This window comes from Nyctibius grandis, chromosome 9 (assembly GCF_013368605.1).
Source record: "Nyctibius grandis isolate bNycGra1 chromosome 9, bNycGra1.pri, whole genome shotgun sequence".
Classification (NCBI taxonomy): Eukaryota; Metazoa; Chordata; class Aves; order Nyctibiiformes; family Nyctibiidae; genus Nyctibius; species Nyctibius grandis.
This window is the reverse complement of record NC_090666.1, coordinates 20,745,821-20,760,772: the sequence shown is the minus strand read 5'-3', so window position 1 is coordinate 20,760,772 and position 14,952 is coordinate 20,745,821. Positions and strand designations below refer to the sequence as shown.

The 14,952-nt window shown below is 64.3% G+C and overlaps 1 protein-coding gene across 1 annotated transcript; it reads left to right on the top strand.

Annotated features, from left to right (window-relative positions):
* Positions 1 to 8,135: 8,135 nt before the first annotated feature.
* Positions 8,136 to 13,224, top strand: LOC137667364 (acid-sensing ion channel 1-like). Its single transcript, XM_068408083.1, has 2 exons — positions 8,136 to 8,789; positions 13,201 to 13,224. Exons 1-2 carry the CDS (start codon positions 8,136 to 8,138, stop codon positions 13,222 to 13,224), a joined length of 678 nt encoding a protein of 225 aa, XP_068264184.1.
* Positions 13,225 to 14,952: the final 1,728 nt, after the last annotated feature.

The window sequence follows — 14,952 nt, the reverse complement described above, 5'->3', positions numbered from 1 at the left end:
CCCGGGGCGGGGACCCCCCAAAGCCCCCCTGGAGGGAGGCAGCGCGGTCTCTCCCCTTCCCAAGGACCCCCTTCCCCCAGCTTCTGCCCCACGCTCTCCCCCAGCCGCCGGGGTCCGCCGTGCGCCCCCGGGACGGCGCAGGCTCCGGGGGTGAGGGGCCCTCCCGACCCGCCTATGTGGGGCCGGGGGCCGGGGTGGAGCCCGGCCCGGCTCCGCCTCCGCCTCCCGCAGCCAACGGGGCCCGGCCCGTCGCCCCGACGGCTCCCGTCAACGGGGAGCCCACCCGGGAGCCTTGAGCGTGGGGTGCCGCGGGGTGTGGGGCGGCAGTGCTGGCTGCGGGGGTGCAGGACGAGATCCCGGGGCAGGATGGGGGTGCTGGGTGGGGGTCTTCTTTGGAAGTGGGACGCCCAGGCAGATGAGAGCGCTTGAGGGGTGCAGGCACAGTGGGTACAGGGTGCTCTGGGGGTGCAGGGGCGTCGGGCCGGAGCACGGGGGGTGCGGGGGTACGGGGGGGGGCTGGCTCCGGCACCGCTTCCCCCAGCCCCGCTTCCCGGGAGCGGCGTGGGTGGGAGCCGGGGGAGCCGGTGTCCTTGCCCACTGTCCCCCACCGCTGTGAGCCGCATGCAAAGCGGCTGGCGGCGGGCGGGGGCGGCGGGGACCCCCCAGCACCGGGGCTCCCGGCCGGGGCCGTGTCCTGCAGATGGAGCCACCTCCCCGCCTCAAAGCCCAGCGCTGCCCGGCGCTGCGGGGGTGCTGTGCCCCCCGGGGTCCCCGGCCCAGGGGCTCCCCGGAGCAGCTCCCAGCCCCGGGACCCCCTCCCTGCCGCAGCCCCCAGGTCCTGGTAGCCCCGCCGGGGCCCGGGTGGGTTTGCGGGGGGTCCCGGGGAACGGCAGCTCCCCCTCCTCGGTGCCTGTCCTGACCTGCTGCGAATACCGGGAATAGCAGCGGGGCTGGCGGCAGGGCTGGGCGTGCAAGCCCCTGCACATACGCACACATGCACACACATACACGGTAACACACACACAATACACACACACACATACACGCTTGCAGGCCCCTCACCTGCCTTCACATCTCCCTGTCTGCCTCTGACCTAGAGAAGGGGTTTTGCACCCCGTGGGCACGTGGCAGCAGGTCCCCTCCAGCACCCCGGTGCCTCTCGGGGGCTGCTGCGGGTTCAACAGGCTCCTGTCCCCATGCCAGTCTCACACAGGGTCCAGGCAGTGACAAGTGAGGGGCATGGGGGAGCACCCCCACATCCCAGGGACGTGCCTGAGGTGCTTGGTGAGAAAATAGCTGGGGCTCGTCCTGGGCTATAGGGTCCGGGCAGCAGGGACCCCACCCCAGGGGCTGAACCTCAGCAGGGTCACTGCGGGACTGTGCAGTGCTGGGGACACCATCCGGGACTCTGCCTGACAGGATGCTGCTACCCTGGGCCCCAGCAGCCCCGGGGCAGGGTCCCCCCTGGGGACAGAGCCTGGCAGGGGGCTGGGATGGGCTGGCAGCACCCCGGCGGGGCTGAGCTCCACACAGTGCCAGCGCGTGGGGAGCAGAAGGTGTTTCTCAGAGAAGCTCCTTCCTTCCAAGGTTGAATATGAGTCAGGTTTTGTAGTGACTTTAATTACTCCTGGATCGATAGGCTCGGCACGGCCAAGCAAAATCCAATCGCAGCCCCGGGGGCCCGCCTGCTCACCCCTCCACTCCCTGCTCGCCTCCAGGGAGGCACCCGCTCCCTGGCTGTGGGTGCTCCCCAGGGCCTGCCAGCCCGGCACCCAGCCCCGGGAGGTGGGACCCCATCCTGCACGTGGAGCCAGCACCCTGCTTGCCCAGCCCTAGCAGGAGACACACATCCCCTGGGGCAGGGTGGCAGATGGAGGTGCCCCAGCCTTGCAGGGCACGGCTGGTGCTGGCTGGGGAACGCCACGCACCCCTGAGTGCCTTCCCTCACCCCATGCACAGAGCAGGTCTGAACCCGCACCGCACCCTGGGCACAAACCTGGGACTCCCCAGGAGGGCAGAGCTGCCCCAGCAGTGTGTGGGCAGCCCTTCTCATGCCCAGGGACGCGTGGAGGGCACTTGCCACCCACCCTGTGTCCCCCCTTCCTACTCCCCCCGCTCCCGAGCCACCTCGGCTTGGCCAGGCGCTGCATAAATAGCTGTTTGTGTCTCCGCTCGGCCCCTGCGTGGGAAATAATATCGGCTGATGGAACATAATGCCCTGCTTCACATGTTCAATTTTATCATTTTCCGAGGCAGGCAATCTTCGTTTAAAGCTGAATGGGCTGGGGAATGTTAATGAAGCGCTGATGCTGCTCTGCACCGCGCTTTATCTCTTGGAGAATAATTTGGGTGAGCTCGGAAATAGAGTTCCCAGTCCCAATTCAAGCGGCAGCAGCACCACATGCCGATAAAAGTGTAATTCCTGGCCAGCGCGTGGCCCTGAATACATGACAACTTAACCCTTGGGGCCCCACTGGGATGGTGCTGCCCATAGCTGCCTGCCTGCCTGCATCGGGCCTGGCTGCCCTGCGTGCCCAGCACCAGCCTTGGCACTCAGCCTGGGCAGGATGGGGTCTATCGCTCCTGCTTGTCCAGGCTGCGGAGTGAGGTGTGCAACCTGGTGAGGAAAGATAAGAGGGTGGGAGCAGAGCTGGAGGACATCAGTCTCCCTGGACAGACAGGACCCCACAGGCAGATCTGCAGCAGCGCCAGCCCACAGCGTGCCTGGGGATGGGGGTTCTGCTGGGAGAGGGATGCTCTAGATCCAGGGATGCCCAGGCACTGGGGTCAGGGAGGGATGGAGAGGCGAGGAGCCTGGGAAGGGTGAGCAAGCTGAAGGGAGAGGGCAGGGGAGGTGGGTCCAAGGGAGCAGCTCCACACATGCTCATCCCATCCCAGAGAGACTGGTAGAGCAGGGTGGGCACTCATGGGCTGAGGGCACATGCCTGCCCAATGGCTGAGTGAGGGGTTCACCCAGGGAGGCCCCTGAGCCCCAGTGCTGACTAAGGGGAGCGAGGTGAATTTGCAGGTGTTTGCTGGTCCTGGAAGGAGAAATGGATGTTAGCAGGAGCAGGCAGCTTGGACCCCAAGGAGAAAGTCTCCGGTGGTCTGCCTGGTCCTGCTCTGAGCCCAGCCACGGGCCTGGCTCCAGCTCCCACCAGCTGTGCTTTGGCAGTGGGTCCCTGCATGGGGTGACCCTGGGACTCTGCCCTCCCCATCCTGTGTGCAGCTCCCTTGGGCTTCAGACACAGTGGACGGCTGTGCGTGGGGTGACACAGCACCCTCCATGGAATGGTCCTCATGTCCTGAGCCATCCCACACCGAAGATGCTGGGCAGGGGACGCCTTGGCCCAGCATGGGGTCAGCAGAGTCCCTCAGACACCAGCCTGGGCCACCTTGAGTGGGACAGCGAGTGGGTGCCGGAACGGACCCTTCCCCTGGGAGTGAGCAGGGCGGGCAGGTTTCCAGCACCGTTAATCAGGGCTGCGAGAGCCGGGATTAATGTGCACTCCAAGGCTCTCCAGTCCCAGCTGTGATCCAGCCCTCTGCTCTCAGCCAGAGCTGCCTCCACGCGCTGAATTATCAGCCTGAGTAATTAAGTGGAGAGCTTTGTTTTAATGCAGACATCTGATGCCTTCGCACCGAGGAGCACAACAACTGTCGTGGGTGTTTATGCTCCGTGCAACACATCTGGCTCACAGGGAGAAAATCTATCTCCGCCGCTGTGCGAGATTGAAGGGAACATGGCCCGGGCGGGGAGAGAGGAGGGACGGCTCGGCAGCCGGCATGGTGGGTAGGATCAGTCCCTGAGCATCGCCCCACCAGCCTCCGGCACCCCGCTGGCAGGAGGCTGTGGTCCAGGGCTGCCTGGCAAAGCACGTGTCCCCTCCGCTCCTCAGTGCACACGGCAGCACAACACGTTGCAAGATGAGGGATAATTATGGGCTCGGAGATAAATGGAAATAGGGCAAAATAAAACATGGGTTTATCGACAGTAGATGGTGGCTGGCTCACCTGATACCTGCTGCTGATAAGGGAGCTGGCTTTTGAGGGAGGAGGGATGCAGATCTCCCAGCAGCCGCTGTGCCACGCAGGAAATTGTTGCTTTGCACAGATTAGGGGATTAGCACCAGAGCAACGAGCTGGAAAAAGGCTGGTGCAGGAAGGAGCCAGGCTGCGGGGAGAGAGGAGACACGGCGAAGGGGAGAGGCTGCTGCTGGGACCACTGTGGACACGTTTAGTAGCTTCCTCTGTCACCCCAAAAGTGGGGGACATGGCGGCGGGGGAGGTTTCTACTGTTGCCACAACACCTCACAGACCTTTTCTCTCTGCTCAGCCCCTGAACCACTGGTGCTTTGCTCATCACACCCACCTGGGATGTCTGAATGGTCTCACAGAAACTGAGTGCCTTTCTGATGGAGCAGCTTGGCTGGCCAGGTGCCGGGGTGAGCTGTGCCTTCATGAGCCCCTTCTCCACTGGCTTCCCCCAGCATCTCATGGCTCCCGGGGACCCCAACACTTTGTGGGTGCTGGCAGCAGCAGGACTCCCTTGCTCGCTGCCGCGTGGCAGGGCTGTTTCCATGAGAGAGCCTGCCATTGCCTTCGGCACCTCCAGCACCGGCTCCTTGGCACCGCCGGGACAGGGGAAGGGCTGTCAGGGCTGAAGGGGACAGCAAGAGGGACTTCTTGGTGGGGGGAAAGGAGGCTCCAGCCAGGAGTGTAACTGCTGCATGTGTGCTCCCAGCTGAGCATCAGAGGAACCCTGTCAGGAGATAATGTTTTCAAGGAGAAACACACCAGGTGGTTTCCAGCAAAACCCACACTCTGGGCTGCTCCCCCGCTGAGAAAGACGTGTCAAAATTTGGCCTGGGACCTCTAACCCTGCGCTGCTCTGGCCGAGGAGCAAATGCCGCTGCGGTTGAGCGAAGCCGCCTTGCCGAGGCTCGTCCGGCTCCCTGCGGCATGGGGCAGCCGGGGCGGGCACCGCTCTGCTCCCCGGCAGGGCCAGCCACAGGGACCAGCACTGGGAGATGCTGCTCCTGGGCACGGGGACGCTTGAAGGCCTTTGGTAAAATCCGTCGACAGAAACGGGATCGGGGGAGTTTGGACAAGAAGCACAAAACCAGCTGGCTCTGAGGCAGCCCGGGGTCATGTGAGACTGGGAAATCTGAGCTGGAGCAGCAGGGATCACACAGCCACCGCCGGGCAAGCAGGCTGATTTATGGCCTGTGTGAGCCGGAATTGCTGCCCATGCTGGGCAGAGAGGCAGGACCAGATCCCCTGCCTGGAGATCAGAAATGCCGTGAAAAGGAGACACATGGGAACAGCTTGAGACATCCCAGCCGGTTGCGCCTGGCTGGGCATGACCGCTGTCCACGCTTGATGCCATTTCCCAGCCAGAGCTCTGCAAGCAGAGACCATGGCAGAAGCAGAAGAGCCCTGAAGCCTCAGGATGGCTGTGGGCACACAGAAGTGGTGGCCCTGAATGGGTACAGTGGGGGCACCGGGCTGGCTACAGGCACTGCCACTAGGGGACTGAGCATGGGGCTGCATCCAACAGCTGGTCCGGATGTGGCCGTGGTGGTCCCAGCACAGCACCCCAGGAGCCAGGGCATGGGGTGAGAGCTGTGGCACATTCACCTGGGGTGGGAGAAGAAGGGCTGCCCCCGCCGGCACCGCTCACACCGGTGTCACAGGATGCCACCATGCTCCCCTCGTGCCCCAGGGCCGCCCCATCACCCTTGCCTCCCGTTGGCTGCACCCAGCCCCAACAGGGCACAGCTGTCCCTGCCAACTGGAATTAATTCCTTGAGATGCTATATCAAATGCTTTAATGAAAGCCTGATACATCACACCTCTTGTCTCCTCTCCATCGATTCATTTAGCAATTTTACCCAAAAAAGGCAACAAGTTGGACTGGGCAGATTTATTCTGTGTGAGCTCTGAGCACATCTTTATTGCTCCCCCTTCCCCTGCCCTCGAGGTCCTCAGAAGCATTTTTCTCTTAATATTTGTTCTATTATTTTACTAGGGATGAAGCTCCATTGATGGGCAGTAATTGCCTGTACCGCCCTGCCTTCCCATGATGAAGGTTGGTGCCTTACTGGCGGCTGCTGCCCTGCTCTCCTGTCCTTCCTCGGCAACATTATTGACTGGGAAAGTTCATTAACAAGCCCCTTAATGACTGGGCCAGCCCAGCCCACAATGCTAACCTCTACTGTGGTTTCCACTGGTGGCTGCTTGCAGGAAGAGATGTGGCAGGATGTTTTCTGCGTCTCCGGAGCCGCGTGGGTGCCCAAGCCACTTCTAAACCCCTGCTAACTCCCCTTGCCGGCGAATGCTGTCCCTGTGTGGGCTCTCATCCCCGCCGTTTTTGGGGACTGACCCCTCTGGGCAGGCCGTGTTGGCCAGGCAGTGCAGGGGAGGTCTATGTCCCCAGTGGTGGAGAGCTTTTGGGGGGTCCCGGGAGCATCCCCGAGGCCGCCTGTCCCCCAGGGAAGGGCTTCCCCGTGCCGGCGTTTGCCCTGCCGCCTGCCATGCCAGCGCCCGCAGCCTCGTGAGCCAGGCTGGCGCCGAGCCAAGCGCGATGCCGGGATTAGGCACTGCCTCCTGCAAATGAGCTGTTAATTATCATAATCTGGTAATTGAGAAAAATCTAATTATGCAAAGCTAATGGATTTAGAGCTGTGCTGGGGAGCACAGGCCAGGGGAGTGCAGCTGGGCAGGGCCAGCGTTGCTGGCCCATGGCTGCCCACACCCGGGGGCCTTGCAGCACCTTTCACTCCGCCTCGGGGCCCTGCTGGGTGCTTGGCCAGGTCCAAGCATCCTCAGGAGAGAGCCCAGCCCTCTCGCTCCCCTCCAGCCCCACTGGGCCTGGGCGCCACCTTCTCCCTGTGCCTGGGCATCCTCTCCTCTGGTTTCCCCATCTTCCCTCATGAGAGGTTCCTGCACCCGGTGTGGGGAGCAGGGTGGGGGAACGCAGCCTTCCTGCCCATCTTGGGTGTCCTCCCCGATCCCGACCCATCCTCGCCGGCCCCACGGACACAGCTCTGCTCTACATCTCCTCTCTGCTCCCACTGCCAGCGAAACAGCGCTGCGGGACCTGCCCAGGCGGGTGCGTGGGTAGGGAAAGACAATATCTTTTATTAGCTGGACTGAGCTGGTTCAGAAAGGGAGATAAGCTTTTGGGCACACGGATGCTTCTCAGTGCTCACAAGCAACTGTGTTCCTCAGCTATATCGCTGGCCTCATAAAAGATTTTGCCTCTTCCTGCACACCTTGAGGGTGAGGGATGCTGAGCTGTGCCAGACCCGGCACAATGCCAGAGCTCCTGGCCTCAAGATAGTGCCGTGCCGGAGAGCCTGGCAGCATCCCGGCAGTGGCGTGCAGGTGGGACAGCACATGGTGCTCCCCTGGGGTCTGTGTCACTGCCTCCGAGTGCCCTGGCACCCCTCACCCTCGCCTTGTGCTCACAGGAGCCTGACCCCTCACAGCTTTTGGGGAGGTGCTTGACCCCAAGGGTGCAGGAGCTGTGACAAGAGTGACGCTCGGCACCTCTGCTCCTTGGCCAGCCTGATGTCTCGGAGCTGTGCTCCTGCAAGGCTCCTGCAAGAGCTTGGGGTCCCCCCACAACCCCGTGGCCAAAGAGCCGTTGCCCCCAAGATACGCCTGCCCATGCACCTCTCCTGAGCCCGGGGCCGTGCAGCCCTGCCCGGACGGCTCCTACTTGCCCTGGCAGGGGGGTGTGAGGAGTTTGCCCTCTTCTCCCTCCCGGGGGAGCCCACGCTAAGTGCACAGAGATGGTGGAAGCAAGCAGGACTCCAGCTAATTGCCTGCACTCCCGGGGGACACGCGCTGAGAGTGCCCGGAGCTTTCTGGGACGTTTCAGCCTCTGGCTCCGGTTCCCGCAGGATGCGGCGATCGCTAAGTGCATCTGTGGTCTCACGCTCAGCGAGCTCCCCGCTTGGGACAGGGTGTGGGCAGCATCACGCTGCACCGGTCCCGCCCCAGCACTGGCGCACCCGCCTGCCGCACAGCCCAGCCCGGCTGCCACCCATCGCCTCCCTGGCCATCATCTCCTCCGACCTCTTCCAGCGCCCTGGGTTCAGCACCGAGAGGCAGAGCCCGGCAGCAGCATGTGGCTGGAGGAAGCCCGGAGGCCTCCCCCGCACCCCTGGGGTCCCCCCTGGCCCTCGGCCGCCCTTGCCATGAGGGGCTGCCCCGACAGGCACCCGGCGTGCGATGTCCCGGCCCCGCAGCAGCGTCCGTGCAGCCTGGAGGAGTTTGCCAGCCGCTCCACCCTCCATGGCATCCAGCACATCTTCCGGCACCGCCGCTACACTGCCCGCAACCTGCTGTGGCTGCTGGCCTTACTGGGCTCACTGGCCCTCCTCGTCCATGCCTACGCCAAGTGCATGGGCTTGTACTTCCAGTACCCCCACAGTACCCAGCTGGAGGAGGAGACGGCACGCAACAAGACCTTCCCCGCCATCACGCTCTGCAACCTCAACCCTGTCCGCTTCTCGCAGCTCTCTGGTCATGACCTGTACTGGGCAGGGGAGATGCTGGGTCTCCTGGATGGGGCTGGCCAGCCCCTGGTGCCGGAGAGCGTGGAGAGGAGCAGTCTGGAGGCTCTGCTGGGGACGCCGGCCCTGAGCGAGGAGGAGAAGAGCCGCCCCTTTGACCTGGAGGAGTTTTATGGGCGCGTGGGCCATCAGCTGGACCTGGGTGAGATGCTTGTCCGCTGCACGTTCGGTGATGAGGAGTGCAACGGCAGAGACTTCCAGACCGTGAGTGCCCAGTGGCAGGACATCCGGGGGGGCGGGGAGGGCTGGGCATGGCCCCTGTGCCGGCACCCACAGCAGGGGCAAGGCTGGGGTGATGACACCACTGGGGTGCTGATCCTAGCAGTAACCAGGGATCGGGGAAGGGGAAAGCTGTAAGGGGCCAGTTTTTGCAGGCTGTGGGGTTGCCTGGTTTGACGTGGGTTTGTTGGGGCTGGGACAAAGTCCCGTGCAGAGCAGGGGTGCACTGGGCTGGGCTGGAGATTCTCCGTCAGCGCGTGTGCTGTGAAGCCGGGCTAAGAGGTGCAGGGAAAGGACGGGTCTGCGACCGCAGTCCTGGGAGTGGCCCAGCCTGGCTCAGCCCCAGCAGAGGCAGGCTGAGACCTGCAGCCTTGCTCCAGCCTGACCGGGACTCTGGGGGACAGCTGGGCCCCCGAGGGCTTGGGGAGGCAGGGAAGGCAAATCTGTGCCTGGAGGGCTTTGGGAGGGAGCAAAGCTTATCCCATCCCAGCAGAGCAGGGGCCAGGGGATGGGCTGCATCTGGGCAGTAGCGTATGTGAGCAGAGGGGGGCACAATCCTGCCCTCCCAGCCAGCACAGAGAGATGCCTGTGGGCACTGGCACAGGGAGGCAGCTGAGCTCTGGTGTTATGGGAGCCGCAAGAATTACAAGAGCTCATGGAAGTCCCAGCGATGGATGTCCCAGCGATGGATGCTGCACAAGCACCCTTGCCTCAGATGTTCGGCACAGGTTTGCATGATCCCAGCTCAGCTAAGGCTGAGGGAGAGCCACATCCCTGGTGTAGGGGTCCAGGGACCCACTTGTGCCCTGCTGGGGTGGGGGGCAGGCAGGGCTGTGCAAGGCCAGCACCCCGCACTGGGAGCCAGCACCCCAGCCCTGACATGCTGCTGAGGGGATGCCTGTCCCTGCCTGCAGCCTCCTGGGGCACCGAGTGGGTGCCCACCTCCACTGCACCAGGCTGTCCTGGCAGGCAGCCACTACTGCCTTGGCAGATGCAGCGCTGGGAGTCGGGAGGGTCCCTAATTTAGCGTGATGGCTCCGCTCATCACACTAATGAGAACAAAGCAGCGCTGCCGCGCGGGGCCCTGCGACCAGGTGTCAGGCAGCTGGCGGGAGGCACAGCCGTGTGCCGGGAGAGCACCGCCGGCGAGGGGGGACCCGCAGCCGCCCGCGCGGGCCAGCTCAAGCAGGGCTGTGACCACTGCCACAGCTGGGCTCCTGCCACCGTGCCACCCTCCATCATCACCAGCCGCAGAGCCCCCGCTGCCCAGCCATGTGCCGCAGGGCTTGGGTGCACATCACCCCGGTGCATCGGAGCCAGGCGGGTATCGCACAGGGATGCAGGCAGGGCAGAGGCGATGCCGGGGTTGCAGGCAGGGCAGAGGAGATGGCCAAGAGGGAGCCACCTCCTCCCTCCTCTTTTCTTTGCTCCAGAGTCAAGAGCTGAGGATTAAGGGGCTGTAAACAAGGGGATCAATGGTGCTGATGGGAACATTTCCTGGTAATAGCTCCGACCTGTAAAACACAGCGAAGGGGGAGGAAGGGGAGGCTCTGCTTTCACAGCTGTTAACCCTTCCCATCCACAGCCATGTGCTGGCTTCTCGGTGACGAGGGCTTGGGCTCAGGCTTGCTGGGGCTGGGCTGGGTGCCCCAGGCCAGGCAAGGGCTGGGTGCTGCTGTGCCCCAGGGACAGGAGTGCCAGCAGCTCTCAGGGTTGTTGCAGCCTTGGGGACCTGGGTGGCCACTGCGGGCCATACTGCTGTGCCGCGGCTGGGGCAGGCACCCTGAGCCGCTGGGCACACAGCAAGGTCAGCGGCTGCTCAGTGGTGGGATGCCAAGCCAGCGATGCTGGAGGAGGTGTCTTGACCTCTGTGGCTGCGGGGCAGCTGGCCTGCACTGCTTGGAGGTGGCTGTGAAGAGGCAAGTGTCATGCTAGGGAGGAGCTGCCAGCACTGATGGGAAACGTTAATGCCATCATAGAAGGATGCTCAGCCCTGGTCCGTGGTGCATGGGAAGACAGGGGCTGCTGCGAGCAGATGGAGGGGTGGGAACAGCCGCTGAGGCATCCCCTGGCTCCTGAGCAGGGCAGAGCGTGCTGCCAGCCCTTCCTTGCCTGGGCTGCAGGGCTTTGGGCGGGTGAAGACCCTTCTTTCTGCTGGTTGCAGGGGAGGGCACCCAGGTGGGCAGAGAGGGGTTTCCTTCACCTTCCTCACACACCTCCCAGGGCAGCTCTCCCAGGGATCCTAGCCCTGCCTGTTCTCATCACCGACATCCCCCTGGGAGGAATGAGTCCCCAAGCAGGCTCCAGGCTTGGGTACCGGCCCTGCCCCGAGATCCCCCGCTGCCCGTGTCACGGCTGCCCACCTCACTGCAAACCACCTCGCTGCTCACCTCCATGTACTGGCCCAGCCCCGGCGCACACGGCTGGCTGTCCCATCGCCCTGGCATCAATGCCTGCTTGTGCCCTGCCCGCACCCCTGCCTTGGCGGGACTCCCCATCCCCGGTGCCGCCGCAGGGCACTGCCCAGCACACGCACAGCCACACTGCTGTGTGCCACATGCTGTCCCTACAGCCCGAGCAGGACAGCGGGCGGTGAGTGCCTGGCACTTGAGCAGATGCCTGCATCCCTCAGTGGGCACGGCCTGGCCATGGTACCCTCCACCCGCCCTGCTTGGGGCTGGCAGGTAAATGTCAGCCTATTTTTATCTGCTCCCCCATGGGGTGGCTGTTCCTTCCATTCGGATGAGCAGATGTACCTCCGTTCCCCATCCCCCTGGGGAGCAGGGTTAATCTCCCTGAAATTCACCTTCCCAGCTTCCTGGAGCCACCCTCCCCAGGCCTGGGCAGCAGGGGATCACGGACAAATCCTACCGAAATGAGCCCGGCTGCGGCAGGCTCTTGGTGTCACAGCTCGGCAGCTCCCGAGAGCATGACCTGCGGGTGGGGAAGGCCAGCTCCCCCCTCCAGGCTGGCAGGGGCTGCCTCCTGCCCGCAGCTTAGCCAGGCTGCCCGGGGCCGGGCTGGCTGCTGTGGATGGAGAAGGCACTGGGGTGGCGCGGGGATGTGCCATGGGGTTTGCTGACTCACTGTGGGGCTGGGGACACGGAGCTTGGAGGACAACCCAGGCAGCAATGTGTGCAGCACAGGTAATGGGGGTGCAGCCACCACACCCCCGGTGGGCCCCGTCTCATGTAATTATACCTATTTCCAGTGGTTTTCCCAGCCGGCGCAGCCCACGGCACCGCTGAGGGGCTGGCGTGGCAGCCATGGCCACGCGCTGAGTGATGGCGTGTGTAATAGCAGGGCTGGCGGGTAATAGCAGCCTTGGAGTCCATCAATAACCCCGCTCCCTGATGGATGCCGCCCTCCCCTCTCCTGGCACAGCCGGTGATGAGTTACAGCAATGCCTGTTGCTGTCCCCACCACGCCGGCACTGGTTGCACCAGGGCTTTTGGCAACCTGTGGGGGTTGCTGTGCAGGTCATCCCGGCACCCTCACCTTCACTCCCACCTTCATGCCTCAGACAAGAGCGGACATTTTAATGTTCTATTAATAGTTTTACAGCCTTAAATTATTGATCCGAATTTAGAGCCAGAGCTGCCAGTTTAACAACAGGGTTTCTCAGGAATCAGTCTGGGATCCTGCACAGGAGACTGGGGGCAGAGTGGAGGGTGGGAGCGAGAGATGGCCGGGCTGGGGGCACGGAGCGGGGCTGGGGGCTCCGTGGTCCAGGGTTCGCAGGGCATCCTGCTCACCTCCCACCTCTGCTGAGCTGTCTCAGGATGATGCTCTCCGTTTTCCCTCTGTGAACGCCGAGCCCAGGCCCTTCCTTCCTGGCTGGCAGGTGCCAGCGAGTCCCGGGCAGCTGGCGGGGACGGCACCGCTATCTCTGCCGCCCAGCCGCTGCCTGGCTGCTCGCACCCAGCTGCCTGCGGGAGCATCTGCGCTCGAGCTCACCTCCGTGAATTATTTAAAGCTTCCCCATGTGCCGCAGGAAGGCGATAACGTCGGAACCGGGGATGGATGGCGAGTGGGGCGGCCGGTGGGCAGCTGTGCCTGCCCACGCTCAGGGTCTGTGCCACCCCCTGGATGGGTCCATCTGCAGCCAGGCTGGCTTTGGGGATGGGGCTGACCCCTCCAGAGGAGCCGGCATGGGTCTGCAACCCTGGAGCTGGCAGGGGAGATGTGCCCGACACAGGAGAGGAGTGTGCTGCCCCTCCTGCGAGCACCCAGGGCTGTACCCAAGGGTGCAGGCAGGCAGGTCACGCAGCAGGCAGGTAGCCCAGGCGGGCAGAGGTGGCAGGGCCAGGCAAGGTGCCCCAGGGGAGGGCGGGAGGGGTGCGCAGGTGGGGGAGCCCTGAGCCCTCTCGACGCTGATTGCGGATCCGCCTGGCAGGGGATGCGGAACCTGCCGAAATAGCGGATTTAATCATCTCCGCGGAGCAGCGGGAAACCAGCAAGCGGGGAGGGAGTGTGGGTACATGGGGCTGGGGTGCCCCAGAGGGGAGGCAGCGAGGGTTTGATCTAGCAGGGCTGTGCCCCCCCAGCCTCCAGCCCCCTGGCAGCCACCCACCAGTCCCATGCCGAGAGCCTCCCTCCTGCCTCCCACCCAGGAGGGGCACAGCCACATGCTGTGGAGCAGCCCCCCCAGTCAGGGTCCCCATACGATGCTGGGGACTCCCTCACCCGTGCACCCCCCTGCAGCCCCCTCCCCAGCCCCAGCCCCTGTTCAGTATGCTGCACGCTCCCCCTGGGCACTGGGCAGGAACTCTTCATTTCACACATCGTTTCCTGCTGCTGCTGCAGAGCCACCCGCAGTCCCTGTCCCCCCTCAGCTGCCCCCCATCCCATCCCCTCAGTGCCAGCCCCTCAACTGCTCTCCATGTGCCCTTGGCCTGTGGCCATCGTGCCCTGTCCCCTGGGCACCGTCCCTTTGTCACCACCTGCCATCCCCATATGCTCAGCACTAATCCCTGGTGCCATGCCCCATCCCTTCCTCGCTGTCGCCTTATCACTGCCTGCCACCCTTGTCCCCTTGGCCACACCAGCCACCCCCCATGCCCGCAGCTCTGCTCCTCCAGCCTCCCCCTGCCCCCTTGGCCCCTCTCCTTGCTACGGGGCACTCCCCACTGCCAACCCAGCCAAACCACCCCTGCTCCCTCTGCTCTGAGCCCCAGCCCGGGAAAATGCTGCTCTTCTCCTGAGAGATGGGCCCTATCTCTGGTGCCTGCTCATTCCTCACCAGAGGGGTTTCTGGTGTCCCACATCCCACCTGGTCCAGCTCCCTTGCACACACTGGGAGCAACTGGAACTCCCGCCAGACCAGAGCCTGCTGCTGGGCTTTCTCGGTGCTGGCTGCGGGGAGCCCTGCCAGGTGCAGCTGCTGGGGCCCCCAGGCAGGGGCAGCGTGGGCAGGCAGCATCCGATACAAGATGTGAGCCAAAGACAGGGCTGTGGGGGAGCCTGGGGAGGGGGGTCCCCACCAGCCAGCCTGGGCCTGGGGTGCTCCTTACTGCCCCATCTGCTGCATCACAGAGGGGTGCCCAGCCCCGGGGGTCCCCAGGTCTGGAAGAGTTAACAAGGAGGGCCGGCTTGCCAGCCTGGCCAGGCAGGAGGGGCTGGGAGGTGAAGGAGCAGCGGGAGCAACCAGGAGTGATCAATACCGTGCGCTGGAGCTGTGCACAAATCGCAGCTTGGAGCCATAAATCTCGCTCCCGTCACAGGCGATGAGGATGAGAGGGGAGCTTATCTCCCGGCTGCGGCACTGCCAGCTGCTCCTCCCACACGCGCCCGGCCGTGCCATGCCGTGGGACCATGCCAAACCCGGCCGCCAGCTGCAGCCTCCACCTCGCCGGGCACCCCATGGCCTCCGCAGGGCAGGTGGTGGGTCAGTGGTGGGGAGGCTGGTGGCTCCCAGGTATGAGTACGGCCGGGCTGCATCCACGGGTAGCACCTTTGTGGGAGCTGGCATGCGGATTCAGTCAAGGGCTGGAGGCCGGGGTGATGGGCTGGCTCCAGGTGAGACGTACTGGCCTGGCTGAAGCCACGCAGGCTCTCCGGCTGCTCCTGCCGGGGATGAATCACCTGGAGGGGGGTGAGTCACCTGCCAGCCCCCCCGGCCCCAGCCACCTTGGTGACAGGGCTCGGC